The sequence below is a fragment of the Prunus avium genome, chromosome 4, assembly GCF_965620075.1.
Source record: "Prunus avium chromosome 4, drPruAviu1.hap1.1, whole genome shotgun sequence".
NCBI classification, from domain to species: domain Eukaryota; kingdom Viridiplantae; phylum Streptophyta; class Magnoliopsida; order Rosales; family Rosaceae; genus Prunus; species Prunus avium.
Window position 1 is genome coordinate 14,034,155 of NC_142287.1, and position 18,624 is coordinate 14,052,778.

The following is an 18,624-nucleotide window of genomic DNA, read 5'->3' on the forward strand; positions in this document are numbered from 1 at the left end:
ACTGCCTCAACTTTCTGGGGATCCACATAAATACCCTCTGCAGAGATCACATGCCCCAAGAAGCTCACTTTGTCCAACCAAAACTGACACTTGCTGAACTTGGCATACAGCTGTTTCCTCCTCAAAGTCTTCAGCACCATTTCCAAATGCTTCATGTGCGATCTCTAACTTTTGGAGTATACCAAAATATCGTCTATGAACATAATCACAAAGCGATCCAAGTAACGTCGGAACACTCTGTTCATGAGGTCCATAAACGCAGCTGGTGCGTTAGTCAATCCAAATGGCATCATCAGGAACTCATAATGACCATACCTCGTCCTAAAAGCTGTCTTAGGCACATCCTCCTCTCTAATACGTAGCTGATGATACCCTGATCTCAAATCAATCTTAGAAAATACCTTGGCACCCCTCAGCTGATCAAACAGATCGTCTATCCGTGGTAACGGGTACCGATTCTTTACTGTGACCTTATTCAGCTGCCTGTAGTCAATACATAATCTCATGGTGCCATCCTTCTTCTTAACAAATAACACTGGAGCGCCCCATGGTGAAAAACTGGGTCGGATGAACCCTTATCCACCAACTCCTGTAACAGAGTCTTTAATTCCCTTAACTCTGCTGGTGCCATTCTGTACGGCGCCTGAGAAATGGGATTCGTACCCGGAACGAGCTCAATAGTGAACTCAATCTCCCCGTGAGGTGGTAAACCCTGAAGATCCTCCGGAAGCACATCTGGAAAATCATGTACTACTGGAATATCCTCCAACCTCAATCCATTATCCCGGGTGTCGATAACATGCGCCAAATATCCTGAACATCCTTTCTTGAGCAACCGTCTTGTCGTTATAGCTGAAATAAGGCAAGATGGAAGGACTCTGCGCTCACCATAAAATGTTACCTCAGGTCGTCCTGGACTACGGATCACGACCTCCTTCCTGAAACAGTCTACTGAGGCATGATGTTTGGCCAACTAATCCATGCCCAAATTTATATCCAAGTCTACCATATCTAGGGGAATTAGGTCTGCCTCCAGTAACACGTCTCCTACTAGCACCATACTATCTCTATACACTGTACCTACCATAAAGGTCTCTCCTGTAGGTACGAAAATTGCCAACTCACTTCGTAAAGCTGAGAGCTTCACGTCAGCGTTGTGTGCAAAACTAGGTGTGACAAAAGAATGCGTAGCCCCCGGATCAATTAAAACTCTAGCAGGAATCCCAAAGACAGGTGTAATACCTATAATCACATCAGGTGATGCCTGTGCCTCCTGCTGTGACATATTATAAACTCTGCCCGTAGGCCTGGAACGTCCACCTCGTCCCCTTTGCTGGCTACCACCTCTGCTGGCTATGCTAGTCTGGGCCCCACCACTAGACGAGGCCCCTAGCAACTGTGGCATGCCTTGCGATTTGCCCTGGGTGGTAATCCCATGTGTTGGTGCAGCCGTCATCTCTCCACCCTGAAGAAGCATTGGGCACTCCCTCTGGAAATGCCTGGTCTGTCCACAATGATAGCATCCAGTAGCACCCTGTTGGCACGGCCCACAGAATGGTACCTGCCGCACTCTGCACACTGAGATCGACGACTCCTACCAGAACCTGCCTGCATCTGTCTCCCAACACTTCTAGCTGTGCTATCTCCAAAGCGGTTCCCCGAACTACCACTCTGGTTAGATCCACCACTAGAACTACCTCCACGTCGAAAACCTCCATAACTGTGGCCACTAGATGATCCGGAGCTAAAACTGCCCCTCTTGGATGGCCCCTGACTGGGACCACCCATCTCAAACTGTCGCCTACGGGAATCGCCCCGTCCTCGGGCCATCATCTGGCTACTCTCAATCAAGGATGCAGACATGACCAAGTCCTCAAAGTTAGTTAGCCGCTGACCAATCACAATGTCCCTGACGGACGCCTTCAACCCTCGGGTGAACAACTGACACTTCTTTCTTTCATCCTGCACCAGTGGAATACAATACTTGGATAACTCATGGAACTTCTTCTCATACTCTAGTACCGTCATCGCCCCCTGCTCCAACTGCAAGAATTCTTCCATTTTCATGTTCTGGTAAGCAAGAGGATAATACTGGCTATCAAATGCTGCTCTAAACATTTGCCATGTAATGGTTGATGGGTCCCGATATCGCCTCCTGACCGACTCCCACCAGTGTCTTGCATTCCTGGCCAAAAAGAAAGTGGCCAAGGTCACCCTATGATCCTGTGGAACGGCCATCACCTCCATGATTCGCTCCATTCACTCAATCCATTCCTCAGCTACTGCTGGGTCACCCTCACCAATAAAATCTGTGGCCCCAATCCTCCTAGCCTGATCTGCATAACTCAATGAGGGGTCTCTGGATTGCCCAGTCCTAGACAGGGCCTGAGTCAACATCTCTAAAGTCCGCTGGAAGTTAGGGTCCAGATGTGGAAGAACTGCCGCCGGTACGGCCCCTGTCTGATCTCCCACCTGAGATTGTTCTACTTGTTCTGGTTCACGATGGGGTTCCTCTCCTCTAAGCTGGGACGACTGTCTAGTCCCTCTCCTAGTGCCACCACGTTTTGGGCCCATGATTCTGTCAAAAGAAACAGAAACTCATTAAAACTGGGTTGCACTTAAAGTGCAGAGTCTACAGGAATTTAACCTAATGCTCTGATACCAAGTTGACAGGACCCGACCCAAATTCCACTTTGGAATCCGAGTCAGACCCTGTGCGTGTCCGACACCTAGCAAGTGCCAGACACAATTGACCTTATTGCCCTTCTACTCAAAAGTGCTGTTAAAACCGGAGTTTGACTTCTGCCGAAATTTCAGCAGAGTCTCCCCTGTCATTAGACCAAACCCAAAGTTACACCTGTCAGAAAAGCATAGAAATATGTACACCAACTGCCAGCATGCACAATAAATACATTCCAACAGTTAACTATACTTCAAGGGCAATATCAGAGCTCTATACAGAAGACTACAAGTATAAATTAATTATACAAGACCCTATGTCGTCAAGGGGTGTGGCAGAAGCTGGACTCGGCCCGGTGGTGGCTCACTATGCACGCTTACTGCCTGGGGGGCGCAAAACACAAAAAGGGTGAGTGGACCAAAAACAAAGCTTTAAAAACATAGTATAGAAACATACTAACCCCCACTGTAAAATCAGTTATAAAACTAAACCATTTCTTATCATACTTGTACTGAAATCAAAACATACATATTTATATCTATAGATTTAATCACATACTTAAACAAACATTAAATTCTTAAAAGCATAGAAATCACTTTAATCTACCACCTAGGTGTACCCATTTATTATTCCGTCAATTTCGTTAGTTTCCGTCAATTCCATCCTCGTGCATTCGGAGCGACACGTCCTAGCAGACCTCAAGAAACACAAAGTCACCCGAGCCGCAATCCTCGGGGGATTCAGGGGACACTTGGTCCATCTGAGCCGCGTTCCTCACACCCACGGTTTGGGCGTCCCCGAAACTCGTGGGGCGGTGTCTAGCATGATGACCTACCCGAAGGCAATTGGATGTCCGTCGACATCCATACAACCGAAGGCAACCATTTTATACCGATGGCAACATATAATTGAAGGCAGCCTTTAATATGCTTGGGTACCTAGGGTGGCTTTTAAGAGAATATAAAGTTCTGAAAAGTAAATAAGGATTTATCTGTTAATTATCTAAAAATTCTGCTATGCCAAAATCTCTAGGCACTCTCAACTCGGCAGCATATAAAATAAACATATAAAAACAACAATAAATCAAGCTATTAAAACTCTGGGCAATGAATAACTTATTCAAGATCAAGTAATAAGATTAAATTGCATAAATTCATTTAAGAAAACAAAAGGGTCCACTCACTGGTTATCTGAGCTAGCTGGACCTTTCGAAGGTCCCTCCTGCGGGTCACCTAGTGCCCGGGTGCCTGTACAGTCATCATAATATTTTATTAAAAAGTTTGCTCAATAAAATAATAATATGTTAAAAACCCTCACCCCCGGCTCCTAAAGGTGCGTGCATCCTAATAAAGATTGTTCCTTTGCCCACACCAACTTTCCTCTCAGTGGATATGGTTTAGAAGTAACTCGGGACTTAAAACGATAAAGTCCCCAAAAGTCAACTCAGGACCCCTTGGGGTCCACGGCCTCAAAAATCCGCTCTGAAAATTCCCAGAGGTTCCCACATACCTAGGACACACGTCCCGAGAGTTTGATGTCGATCGGACGACCGGATTTCTCACAATCGCACGATCGGATCACGAATGGTTTTCCGTACTCCTAACCCTAGGGTTGGCCTTTTCAGAGTATCCGGGACTCCGATTAAAGATCCGTTGAATCCTACACGATCCTTAAAATACCTAGATCAGCATACTCCAATTTGGCTATGATCCAACGGTCCGAACGTATTGAACCCGGAAATCGCACACTATGCGAGATCCGTTCAGGGTTCAAACGTTATCCGAATTGAGATTCGCGAATTCCTACGCACTCGTGAAAACATGAGCATCATTCTGGGACCAAGAGTGGTCCTTGACACAAGGCCCACGTGCCACCCATGCGCCGGCAGCGCGTGGGTGTGCCTAACAATTTCCGGCGACAGGAAAATCTCCAAACCGCCGTACCAAACTCCTATCCTAGGTAATACACCCTATTTGGAACCACTTTTGTTCTTGGACTATGGCCAAAAAGTGGCCGGAAGTTGCTGAAATCGGCAATGCAAACCGGCAGAATTCCAATTCGAAATTTAACCTATCAAACCTCAAAATCTCTCCAATCCTACCCAACCATCAGCTAGTTCGTGAAAAATAGCTAGAAATCCATACCTTACTCGCTTGATTTGGTGGTCGGAGGAGAGAGAACGAGACGCTTGAAATTCGGAGAAAAACCACCCAAAATCCGCGAATTTCCGGTGGCTGGAGCCGTCGACGGAGGCAGCGCAGGTCAGCGGTGCGATGGCGAGGTCCGGCTAGCGTGTAGGGTCTGGTCCGATGGGCTAGGGTGGTTGGCTGGGTGGTTATGGTGGTGCGGCTGGGGCTGCAAAATAACAGGGGGGGGTGTTATCGCGAGAGAGAAGGGGAGAGTGAGGAGAGAGAAAGGGAGAGTCAGATTTTTAAATCTGATTTTCCAAAATTAAAATTTTTGCCCATTTTCGCAATTTGCTCGTATTTTCTTCGTTACAAGTCCGATTCGAGTCCATTACGTGTCTACGGACTCGTTTCGTCGCGCTCTACGCAATGGTACAAGTGGATTTCCAAAATTCATTCTCGGTTAAAAAGCCAACTTAAAACCTAATAAAATATTCTAGGGGTAGTTTAGTCTTTTTCTCTAATAAATTATTAATTAAGTAGTAATTACAGTTTGGGTTGTTATAGGACCCACGTCCTCCGGACCAACCACTGCCCGCAGAACTGGAGCTAGATCCTCCTCTCTTTGATAGACCCTGACTCGGTCCACCAAAACCAGATGAGTCCCTGCGATGTCTAGCTGAACCTGCACTAAGCTTCTTCGACACTTGGTCTGTTGCTTGGGCTAGTGCCCTCATGGTAGGATAAGTGGTGGCGGTGACCACTGCTTGAATGTCCAGCCATAGACCCTTCTTAAAACATCTGCACTTCTCTTCTTCATTGGGAATCAATTCAGGAGAAACCGGGATAATTCATTGAACTTGTGCTCGTATTCCAGCACGGACATCGACCCCTGTTTCAGATGCAGGAACTCAGATTTCTTTGCATTGTGGTATGAGTGCGGATAGAAATATTCGTAGAAGACACGCTGAAACTCCGCCCAGTGGCAGCAGTAGGATCAGCATAACCTCTACGAACAGTTTTCCACCAGTGATAAGCATTCCCCTTCAAGAGGAAAGTAGCTAATCGGACTCGATCGTCATCAGGACACTACAGAACTTCAAACACTTTCTCAATATCGGTGAGCCAATTCTCAGCTTCAGCTGGGTCGGCACTGCTGAAGCAATCATGAGAGATTTATATTGAGAGAAGCAAAGGTGAGTTCATGAAAAATTAGAATGATAAAACAACTTTGTGAAGCTTTTTATTTCTAGTTTGCATCTTCATATTTGATAGTCCATATTGGAAGCTGTGTGCTGGCATGCTTGTTCGTGAGGATCATCGATTCGAGAGAGTTCAAGCAAGGATGGAGTAAAGCAAGCCAAAAGTATTGGATAGATTCTTGTTTAGAGTTTATCTTCTTGAGTCTTGTAATAGTCCATTCTTAGTGGATTTCTAGAGGTTTTGAGTTTTCCTTGTACCATTAGGTACAAAAATCCTTGTGTTAATTTACTTCTGCTGCAAGATTTTATTAGTTAGATTTGGGATTGAAATACTTGTCCAATCATATTCCGGTTATCTATTTGCTCTACCTGAGGCACGATTTCATCCTCACGCCTTCAAAACCGACGATTGGGTCATGCGCAAGGTTTTCCAAGGGACCTTATGAAGTCATCAAGGTTTGCAAACCCAGTACCTACCAGTTTGTGATTCCACTAGCAAGCCACTTCCTCACCCATAGAATGCTGATCATCTTAAATACTATTACAAGTAAGCATGTCAAGAGACTTAACTTCAACATTTATGTTTTATCCTTACTATATCTTCCACAGTTGTAATACCTATCATATGTACTTATGCCTTTCGACATCCACTTAATGCAATGCCTAACTTTGGCTCATTTCTATCTCATTCTCATGCCTTGGTAAACGTACCTACAATTATATTATTTAGCAAGACACTTGTTAAAATAGAATAGGATATACTGCATTAACAAAATAACCTTGCCTTATAGCAAGACAAAATATCCATACAAATTATGAGTACCATCGGCACTCTGAAATTGTTCAAGTCACACCAAAATATTACAAGCGTTTAAGTTTTTAAGCTTCGGTAATCTTATCCTGATTGGCTCCAGCAGTGTCATCCTCAATAACGGCTTTGACATTCACGACCTCGTCAGTAGCATCGGCATCACAAGCTAGCGAGGTAGTGGAATCGGTAACTGTACCAAGTTAATCCATCCATTCATTGCCTGCTGGAAGGGGATGAGGATCACTGCTTGTTTAAAAATTGATCTCCATAATAGGATTAAACCTCATGAGCTTCTTCTCCCAGCTGTACTGCTCATCCACTATCTTGTCCAAGATTAAGTCCTTTAGCTTCTCCAATATTTTGTATGCCTCAACCGCTTCTACGCGTACTTGGGCAATCTCCTCCGCCTTCTTGGCTTCAACTTCGGCCAGTGCCTCTTCAGCATCGACTAACTTCTTCTTCAGCTGGTCTTTTTTAGCTACCTTTTTCTTGAGCTCATCATTTTCCCTCTCCAAGAAAGGTGTGGCATGAGGAATAACCAGGAAGGGACCAAGGTCACCATGCATCCGAGTTGAAGATTGTCTGACCTTACTTCCACCAACACCCTTTCTTTGTTTAACCTTTCTTTGTTTATAAAGAGCTCTCTTCAAAGACTCAGCAAGCTTGGACCTTGGATTCCTCGCCTTCAATTGTGGTGAAATACTTACTACAATACAAATCAAATTTAGACTCACATAAAAGCAAACTTCTAGAAAAGTAGAAACCAAGAAGAGACCTCTATTCTCGCTCGACCTCTCGAGGTTTCTCTGCTTAGCTTGAACTCATATAATATGCTACAATTTTTAACCTTGAATGGAAGATTTTGCCCATCTATCTGCGAAATGTATTAGGACATCGACAAACTATACCAAAGTGAATTCAACACAAAAGGTTGACCTACATGACAGGCAAATATCCACATGCTCTACGGAAGCGAGTTTACACTCGAGCAGCAGAACCCGCATCACCTACTCCAAACTCCTAATCCTCCACTTCAAATTGTGAACTCTCCAACTCAGACATCTATTCGACATGTCGCATACATTAGATTGTGTTCCAGAATGGGGACTTACCCAACTCAAATGGCGAGTTTGCCTCCCTTCGCACCCCAACTTTCTTAATGATTCGATATAAGCTCCTTTACCTCATGTTCGCCATTGACCTGCACTAACAAACATTTAATTCAATCATGAATAGTACTTAAAGGCATGCACTAGACAAAGTTCTTAGAAAGCAAAACCATAGCATGACAAAAAGAATAGAGATAATTTATTTCATTTGGCATTTGCAGCAACATATGTTGAAATTTGTGTTGACAATGGAAGTTTTTTGGAGTGAAATTGTGAATTTGAGATCATAGAATGAAAATGCATGTTACAAAGAGTTAGTAGTATTTTTAGATCAATTTTTAGTGAATTTTGGATCTAGAGGTCTGGAGGCTTGAAATGGGTCCACGCAAGAGTCGAGCGACTGGGTCCAAGTCTAGAGATTCCAAATATTGAATTTAATTTAACTCAAGTGCAATGCATATGTGGTGATGTAAAATTGGTGAATGAGAAAAAAACACAAACAAAAAAAAAAAAAAACTATTTTCAAGTTGCTTTAAACTATAAGGGTGATTTGAAAACTAGATTTCACTTTTTTGAAAACTGAAAAAGAAATCTGTTACCAAACATGTTTTTAGTTTTCAGTTTCAAAAAAATGAAAATGAAATTGACAGGACTCAACCCAAATTCCACATTGGAATCTGAGCCAAACCCTGTGCGTGTTCGACACCTAGTGGGTGCCGAGCATACTTGACCAAATTGCCCTTCTAACAACATCCAAAGTTAACTTCAAGTTTGACTTTTGCCGAAAATTTGGCAAAGTCTCCTCTATAAATACTCGTTTCCCAAAAATTTACACTTGTACGAAAAGTAATTTATAACCATAACCATTCAGCACGCACCAAGTTTGAATTCAAGCAATCCAACAACATAACTTAATGGTCTCAGGCATTACAGAAATCCTAGGGCTATTAATTACAAAAAAAGCACGAAAACTTGAGAATATCCTACATAGTGGAAAAATGATGAAAAGTGATGATGATCACCCGGTGGTGGTGCTCTGGTACACGTCTACTGCCTGGGGGAGCAAAACATTTTAAAGTGTGAGTGGACAAAATAAAGTTTTGTAAAATTAGAATATTAACATACTAACCCTACTGTTAAAACATTTAGAAAATTCGATTATATTCATTTTCTATATTCGTACAAGAATTTAGGACATGCATATTTATATACATATTACTAATCACGCATTCAATCGAATCATCAAAACCTTTTGAAAGCATTGTAAAGAAATAATTCTTTTCCACCAAGGTGCACCCATCATATATCCGCCAATTCCATGATCTTTATATTCATTTCCCACATTAAGCCGTCAATTCCTTGTGTCACGTAATGTGACACATCCTCACTGGCCTCGGTGACTCAAAGTTAACCCGAGCCGCATTCCTCTCAAGACTTAGGGAACACTTGGTCAACCTGAGCCACATTCCTCGCTCCTCACGGTCTGAATATCCCTAAGACTTGTGGGGCAACTGTCAAACGCGCGCTAACTCAACCGAAGGCAACTAGGATGCCCGTGGACATTATTATAACCGAAGGCAACAAATTATCCGAAGGAAACATATTATTCGAAGGCAACATTTTGGGTACCTATGGTGGTTTAAAAACCTTTCTTGGAAAATTATAATTCTATTCCTCATTAAATCCTTATATCCTGTTATTATTTCCTTTCCTACTTTCCAAGCCATTCACATTTAAAAAATATTTGAATTCCAACTATTTGCTTGGAAAGCAAAATCATAAATAATTCATTCAAGAATATTAATAAAACTTTAATTGCATAAAATTCATTTATAAAACAAAAGTCCACTCACTGAGCGTCCGAGCTAGCCTGACCCTTCAAGGGTCCTTCCTGCGGGTTCAACGAAGCCCGAGTACCTATTTAAGCAATTAAAATATTTAATTAATAAAATGGCCCAACCACAATCAATTAATCAAAACCCTAACCCCCGGCCTCAAAAGTGCGTGTACAAAATTTAATAAAGTAACTGGGCCCAACTCCAACATTTCTAACAAGTGGAATGGTCTAAAAAGACTCGAGGTTCAATAAGCGATTAATTTCCCATAATGGCCAACCCAGTACCCCGTGGGGTCCACGACCTCCAATTACCAATCCGAGAGTTCCTATAGGTTCAACACCATTTACTAAACATGCCCTGCAAGTTTGGTCCGAATCGAACAGTCGGATCACTCACGATCGCACGATCGAACGGTTATCGTTTATCTAAACTTTGAATTATTGAATTAGAGTATCCGGGACTCCGATTCTCTATCCATGAATTTCTACACGATCCTAGATGTGTCTAGATTAACATATTTGAAAATGAAGTCGATCCAATGGTCCGAACATATCGAACCCGGATAACGCCTAATATGCGATATCCGATAGACAATCAAACTATAACCAAATTGAAATCCAAGCATACCGTCGTGCTCGGGACGACATGGGGAACATTTTAGGACAAAAACCCAACCTTGACACCCCGCCAAATCACCGCCACCGTCGGCGGGTGTGTAGAGTAATTTTTCGGCGATCAAAAAACTCCAAACCGCCGGCCAATATTCAGATCTACAGATCAAGCACATCAAGGGGAGTAACTTTATACCTTGGCTCGAAGATCAATTCCACCATTAAAGCCCTCGAACGAACGTTTCTGTCTCTTGAAAAACCTAGAAATTCTAAGTTTGGATTCAACGATTTTGGGATGAAATCAAGTCGGGTCTTCGAGGGAAAACACAAACGGAAGGTAGGGGAGTATTTTGGGAGTAATTTGGTGGCAGGTGGTGGCTGGAGTTGGCTAGAAAAACCCTCGAAAATCACTATTTAGGAACAACCCGAAATGGGCTCAATTTTGGCTTTGTTTTCAATCGATTTTCTGGTTTAATAGCTTGGAATCATGGCTAGATATGGGTATGTATGGAAAGAGGAGAGAGAGAGAGAAGAAGAGTTTTCAAGTTGTGGGACCATATTTGGTGGCCAGACAGTGGAGATATCTCCGTCTGAAAATCTGTTCTGAAAACTGGAAGGGGAGAGGCTAAATTTGGAAAAGCTGGCTGGGTTTTTAAAAACTGATTTTGAAAAAATTACAATTGTGCCACTAGACTTCTTTTGATCGTAACTTCTTCATTACAACTCTGATTTGAGCCCACTATGTGTCTACGGACTCATCTCAATGTGCTTTACACAACGTTACAACTGAAATCCCCAGATTCCTTCTCGAACAAAAAGTCAACTTTTAAGAGCATCTCCAACCGATATGTTTAAATTAGGGGTGGCATTTTATACCGAAAAACTGCAAAAACCAACCGATAATTTACCGCAATGAAACCGCAATCGCGGTAAACCGAATCGCATTTGCGGAATTTAGAACCGAACCGCATTTGCGGTTGCGGTTGCGGTATTTGATTTTCAAAACTTGCGATTACCGCAAACCGCGAATATATTTTAAATAATATTGTCTATATTATATTATATGTAAAATATATTTCATACAACATATTTCATACAATATTTTCTATTCACACCCATTAATCGTAGCCGTTAGATGCGATCAGACCTAAGCCTCTCTTCTCTCCTTATGCGATCTCACTCTCTCAACTCTCTGATTCTCAAACAACACAACGGGGTTCTTCAAATCCACTCACCACCACCAACACTTGAGTTTGTAACTTTAGTTTGTAACATTGGTGCATTGCATTTTCCTTTTAGTTTGTAACTTTAATTAACTTTGAATTGGATTTTCTTTTGGGTTGTAACTTTAATTCATTTTGCATTGCATTTTCCTTTTGGTTTGTAACTTTAAAGAATTTGGAATTGGAATGCTTGAGAAGTTTAACTTTAATTGGAATGCTTGGAATTGAAATTTAATTTTCTTTAGGTTGTGAATGCTTGAGAAGTTGAGGAGATTGTGAATTTATATATGCTTGAGAAGTTGGATTTTTATGACACAAAAAGAACTTGCGGTTTTACACCGTTAATTCACGGTAACCGACCGCTTTTTGCGGTTTCAAAAATTACCATACCGCAAATAGTCGGTCGGTTTGCGGTTTGGGCGAAAATTCGCGGTTACCGAACCGCAACCACCCCTAGTTTAAATTGCCACATAGGCATCTGACGGTAAGAAATAGCTCCAACCATCACTCCAACCAAAATGCCAAAACTAACGTGGAATAAAGGCTAGGACTTTGGACGTCAAAAATGACATTGAGAAAAGCAGGCGCCAAATTAGTTTTATTATTATTTTAGTACTCCCAGATCTTTTTGCATTAAATGTTCGTTATAGTTTGGCCCTTTTCCATTTAAAAAAAAGCCTATTCTCCATTCTTATTGGCCGAATGGAATAAAAGTTTAACATATCGAGTGGAGTGAGGACCTTGATAGTATATCAAATTGCCACATAAGCTATCAAATTTAAATTTGACATTTTGTATTTGGCAAATCCTATGTTGCATCGATACTCCTAATTGAAGGGGTATTCTCGTATCTGATACTCGTATCAAATATGTCGATACTCGTATGGATATGCCAATTCTCCTATTTTCTTCTGATAATGTTAATTTTAAAAACTCTATATGTAAAGACCCAACCTCTTCTTCTTGATAGAAGCTAGATTTTCATTTCATTTGGGAGAGAATAACCAAAAAAGAAGAAGAAATAGGAAGAAGGAATTAGAAGCTATCATATTTACTCATGATGAATATGATGAATGAAGTTAGAGATTTGGGAAGTGGCTTCTCAATGTTTTAATTTGTTTTTGTGTTTTAAAAAATATATATATTTTTATGATTTGAACAATCTTATGAAGACTTGTATTTTGTGTTTTGTTTATGAAGACTTGTATTTTGTGTTTAGTTTTATGTTTTGAACTTATGATGGATGCAATATTAATTTTTTCTATTTATATAATTTTTTAAATATATATTATTTTAAGAGATATTTAGTTATATACCCATTCTTAGTACTAAAACTATAAATAAACCCTACACCATTTATGACAGGACCCACCCAAATTCCACTTTGGATTCTAAGCCGAACCCTGTGTGTGTCCGACACCTGGCAGATGTCGGCACTCTTGACCAAAATGCCCTTCTAACTAAAATCCAAGCTTATTTCAAGTTGACTTCTGCCGAAAATTCGACAGAGTCTCCCCTGTAAATTGATCATTTTCCAAAAATTTTACCTGTCAAATAAGCATATATATATGTCCCAATTGCCAGTAAGCATTCAATTATCATCCAGACAAACCAACTACAATTAAACGACCTCAGGCCTCTAGTAAACAAATAAAACGTTCTGCCAACAGAAGCAAATTCAAAGATACAACACAAATACATTCATAGATTTCAAAATAACTTAACTGAACAACTTTTCAATCACTTGGTCTCGTGGCTGCTAGGTTGCCTACGTACCCCTAACCAGGGATCAAGCCACACGTAGTTCTTCCACTTTTTATATTGTACGTGTATATCTTTATCATCTGTCATATTTCAATGTTTTTGCAAATCAATCAAAGTTCTCATATTAGTTGTCATATCCCGGATCGCTCCGCCGTAGCACGATATTGTCCGTTTTGGGTCTCTCTCTCTGCCCTCACAGTTTTTGTTTATGGGAACTCACGAGTAACTTCCCAATGGGTCACCCATTATGGGATTGCTCTAGCCCCAACTCGCTTAATTTCGAAGTTCTCATGACTCCGAAGCCAGTAAGCTCCCAAAAGGCCTCGTGCTAGATATAGGTGGGCATGTACATATAAAGCACATCACCCCATCTGTTGGTCGATATGAGATGTTACAATCCACCCCCCTTAGGGCCCGACGTCTTCGTCGGCACACTCGTACTACACGGTAGAGTGGCTCTAATACCAAATTGTCACATCCCGGATTGCTCCGTCGTAGCATGATATTGTCCGCTTTGGGCCCCCTCTTGCCGTTATGGTTTTTGTTTCTAGGAACTCACGAGCAACTTCCCAATGGGTCACCCATTCTGGGATTGCTCTAGCCCCAACTCGCTTAATTTCGAAGTTCTCATGACTTCTAAGCCATAAGCTCCCGAAAGGCCTCGTGCTAGATATAGGTGGGCATGTACATATAAGGTACATCACCCCCTCTCTGTTGGTCGATATGGGATGTTACAATCCACCCCCCTTAGGGGCCCGACGTCTTCGTCGGCACACTCGTACCACACGGCAGAGGGCTCTAATACCAAATTGTCACATCCCGGATCGCTCCGTCGTAGCATGATATTGTTCGCTTTGGGCTCCCTCTTGCCCTCATGGTTTTTGTTTCTAGGAACTCATGAGTAACTTCCCAGTGGGTCACCCATCTTAGGATTGCTCTAGCTCCAACTCGCTTAACTTCGGAGTTCCCATGACGCCGAAGCTAGTAAGCTCCCAAAAGGCCTCGTGCTAGATGAAGGTGGGTATGTACATATAAGGCACATCACCCCATCTCCGTTGGTCAATGTGGTATGTTACAATTTAATTTCTATAAACAAACAAACAAAAACCCCAAAAATGGCAATTGGCCGTATTGAATTTAATTTTGATTATTAAATTACTTTGATGCCCTATTGAGTGTTTTGGCATTTTTTTATGAGGTTTTTGGGTTGGGTTTGTTTTAAAAAATCAATGGCAGTTTTGTAATTTTAAAAAAGTTAAAAGTCTTTTTGTTATGTTGTAAATGGGCTTTGAGTGTGTTTCTAAAGTCCATTTTATATAGGGTTTTTTTTAATAATTTGGGCTCCTATATTGGGTATAATAGTGAATCTCCCTTATTTTAATCGCCCTATTTATGCCATATCTATATCTTAGTTTTTGGAATTTTGCCATATCGGCAAATCGTATCATATCGACGTATTTGTATCCGTGCAACATAGGACATATCCCTTGGAGATGTTCCTAACAAAATGGTGTCACTTTATTTACCCAAAAAAGAAAAAAGAAAATAAAATGATGTGTGGTGAGAAAATTTGAGTGGTTGGAACTTTATATTAGGATACACCTGCACACACGCGATATAATACTCGTCACCTCTGTAAACCCTAACTCTTTTCTTCTCTCTATATCAGCATATTGCCGCCGCGTAACCCTCTTTTCTTGTTGGCCGTCTTCTATTGTCTTCCTTGTTCTAACAGAACCCACCACCCTTCTCCACTCTCGGTATGTTCTATCTCCCCTCATTTTCTTCTTGTTGGGTTCCAATGGATTCCACAGATATATAAATTTTGGGTGATAATTTGCATTTTTTGTTTTTTTTTCTTTTGGTTTTTGTTTTGGGTTTTAATTTCCTTTTGGGTTTAGTTCAGAATTTCAGTTGCTGTTGTGTGGGAATTCAAAATTACAGATTTGTAATGTTCATACTTAAGAATTTGACAGTTTAAGTTACTGAATTTCGTTAGCCACCTCTCTATTTATTTTAGGGTTTCTCGGCAGGTAGCAGAGGGAGGCAAAACTAGAGTGACCAGAACGGCACCATGGGGCGTATGCACAGCAGAGGGTTAGTTATTTTCTTGTTATCTGAACAAGCTCTGTAAATAAGCTCCGTGAAGCCTTCTCGCCTTCTGTTGATATGTTTGAGCTTGACCCACTTTTTGGGGTTGTATTTTGTGCTGTTTTTGCAGTAAGGGTATATCGGCTTCGGCTCTTCCATACAAGAGGACCCCTCCGAGCTGGTTAAAGATCTCAACTCAGGATGTGAGAAACCTTAACTCTAACTAGTTGGGTTTGTTGTGATTTGTTTGGTTAATGTGAAATTGAAGTAAGTTTTGAATATTTTGCTCAATGTCATTCCCCACTTTTGGGAAAAAGAACAAAAAAGAGGAAGCTGTTCTTACCCAATTGGTATCAGGATTGTTTTACGTTTTTTGGGTCTTCTTTAGTCAATTAGCAACCAAACAGAACCTTATTTGTTCAATTCTCTCTGTCTGTCTTTCATCTTCATTGAATGGATTGATTAAACAGTGAGAGAATAAAAAAAGGTCCTGATGGTATTTGATTGTATTCTCTCCTTTTCTTTTGGAATTAGAGGGTATCTTTTCTATGAAGTAGCAGATTCTTTTAATGTAATTTGGGCACATCTTTCCTTGCTGTTTGCACCAAATGAAACCTTGAGGCTGGTTCTACACATAGTAGTGATGTTCTAATTAGCATGAATTTTCGTACTTACAAGTCTGTTAATGTTGTGATTGTAGTTGGCATCTCTGTAATTCTAACATTGAAAACCTAGCATAATGACCTTTTCTTTTGTTTGGTTCTATTTGAGTGGTTTTGGCATTTTAGAATAATCAAAACTTAGTTTGTTTTCTGCGTTCCATGTTCATATAATCAATTGTTATGCCTTTATATCTAAAATTAATGGCCACGTACCTTTTTGAAAATGGAAAATGCTGCAAACCCATTCCTCTCTATTGAATGAATGAGAGTATATTTGGTTGTCTGTTAACTACTGATATTTCCAAGATAATTGATTCCCAATGCAAAGGAACTAAACACTAAATTCCATTTTGTGTATTATACTTACCAAGTTGATTTTTATGTTTAAGGTTGAGGAGAACATTTGCAAGTTTGCCAAGAAGGGACTAACACCCTCTCAAATTGGTGTCATTCTGCGTGATTCTCATGGGATTGCTCAGGTGAAGAGTGTTACCGGAAGCAAGATATTACGTATACTGAAGGCACATGGTGCGTCTTCTCCTGATTTCTATTCCATGTTTTGTTTTTATATTTGTACACAAATGAGTAAATGGTTTCGTTCTCCTTTTTTCTTTGCTGGGTTAGGTCTTGCTCCTGAAATACCTGAGGATCTGTACCACCTCATCAAGAAAGCTGTCTCAATTAGGAAGCATTTGGAAAGGAACAGGAAGGACAAGGATTCTAAATTTAGACTGATTCTGGTTGAGAGCAGAATCCATCGTCTTGCTCGTTACTACAAGAAGACAAAGAAGCTTCCACCAGTGTGGAAATAGTAAGTATCTTGTTTTTTTCGTTTTGGAATCATTTTGTTTTATTCATGTGACTGTCGTAGGGGTTGCATTAGCCTCACTTGAAGACACCTAATGGAATTCTGCTCTAACACTAGGTAGAGTGTGTTAATATCCTATATGGAAAATAGATGTTGCCTTATCTCCGTAAACAATTTAGGATTCTTCTGCTTACTGTGTATAAATTTTCCTTTCGCGAAACATACACAATCTGAAGAACTCATTATATGCGGGAAGCTAATAGTTTTATATGCTGCCCTCAAGAAACTTATACATTTGTAGAGTGTTTTTCCCTCGGAGATGAAATCTATGTGAGATATGTCAAATATTAGTGTTTGGTTTTCCCCCAATTCCATAAACATGCTAGTTATAGGGTGGCATCTGTGACAATGAGACTGGAGTGGTTCTCCGTTAAATTATCTTCTTTTCATGACTGGTTATACAAATTTGCGCAATGAGCATTGCTTCAGCTGTTTGATCATTTCAAATTATATCATATTTTGTGTCAATAGTTGTTCGCTAATTGCTTATATGATTTGATCGCTTTTTGCAGTGAATCTACCACCGCCAGCACCCTTGTGGCTTAGGTCGGATATGATTGGCACCAAGGCTTAGGTCGGATATGATCAGCACCAATTTCGGGTGTGGCCACATTAAAAAATCAGGACTAGTTTTTAGTTTGTTACTTGTTTGCTTCAAGTTGGGAATTTTATGAAAATCTTGGTTGTGGAACTCCTTGGTAGTTGTTTTTTGTTGCGGATATTTAAGAGTTCAAAACTTTTGTTTTGGCAGATTATCTTTTATTTTTCAATTGGATCATTTTAATGTCGTTGCATCAGGTTGATCATTTGTAATCATGAAAATGATTTGGAATGAACTTGGAGAGTCATTGAACGGGAAGACAATGATTTTACATTTTCAAAAGTACAAAGAATTGATTTTTTTTTGTATCTTTTGAATCGTGAAGAAAAGGATTGCATGACCATGAATTAGGTGACAAGTTTGAACACGATAATCAAATTGCCAATAATAAAAAATTAAGGGAAATAATACCACTTGAACTTTGAGGCATAAGCGTGATTATTACTTATACTTTTAATTTTTATTTTCTGTTACATCAATATATTTGACGAGAATTTTTCTATGAAAAAAACTTAAGTATCCAACGACTTCTTTGAGCTCCTTCCTCCCTCACCTTGCCATGCACCCTTCAATCTCAAGTGGAAGGTTGGGGGCAGTGGCAGACCTATTTAGGCGTAAGGAGGTCCAGTTGCATCTCCACTCACTGGAAAAATCAGTGTAAGCGCTTCAAATTGCCCCTCTGCTCAACCTGGTGACAGTGCATTCTAGGTGTTCGACAGAATACCTTAGCCAAACTATGTATGTTGCACTGTTGTTTTGGGCCAAGGCGAAAAAAAAAAAAGGAGTGTGGAAACCAGATTCATGGGCTTTCAACAAGGCTTGCATTTCGTGGGCTTTAATTTAAACAAGGATTCTTTCTTAAAGCAATTCTTTTCGTGAGCTTTAAACATCAATTCTTTCCTAAAGCAATTCGTTAAACATCATGATATGAAACCTCGTCAGCAACAATTGTATGTTAATTGTTGATGAGGCCCAAAAAAGTCACGAGAAGCCCAAAAACATTTAAAGTCTAATATAACATAAAATGTTGGTCATGCA

General features: G+C 40.7%; 1 protein-coding gene across 2 annotated transcripts; it reads left to right on the plus strand.

Annotated features, from left to right (window-relative positions):
• The first annotated feature begins 14,967 nt into the window (after positions 1-14,967).
• On the plus strand, positions 14,968-17,735 carry LOC110756372 (small ribosomal subunit protein uS15). 2 transcript variants are annotated; one of them, XM_021957790.2, is made up of 6 exons: positions 14,968-15,124; positions 15,385-15,461; positions 15,586-15,658; positions 16,507-16,645; positions 16,742-16,928; positions 17,498-17,735. In XM_021957790.2, exons 2-6 carry the CDS (start codon positions 15,439-15,441, stop codon positions 17,529-17,531), a joined length of 456 nt encoding a protein of 151 aa, XP_021813482.1. In that variant the 5' UTR covers positions 14,968-15,124; positions 15,385-15,438; the 3' UTR covers positions 17,532-17,735. The 2 variants fall into 2 exon arrangements, with proteins under 2 accessions (XP_021813482.1, XP_021813483.1); XM_021957791.2 differs by having other exon boundaries at positions 14,995-15,124; positions 15,398-15,461.
• The last annotated feature ends 889 nt before the right edge of the window (positions 17,736-18,624 follow it).

Bases quoted from the DNA above. Each gene is read 5' to 3' on its own strand.
- LOC110756372 (XM_021957790.2), top strand. From the start codon at position 15,439: ATGGGGCGTATGCACAGCAGAGG. The intron at 15,462-15,585 runs GTTAGTTATTTT...CTGTTTTTGCAG, and splicing joins GGGCGTATGCACAGCAGAGG to TAAGGGTATATCGGCTTCGG. The intron at 16,929-17,497 runs GTAAGTATCTTG...CGCTTTTTGCAG, and splicing joins CTTCCACCAGTGTGGAAATA to TGAATCTACCACCGCCAGCA.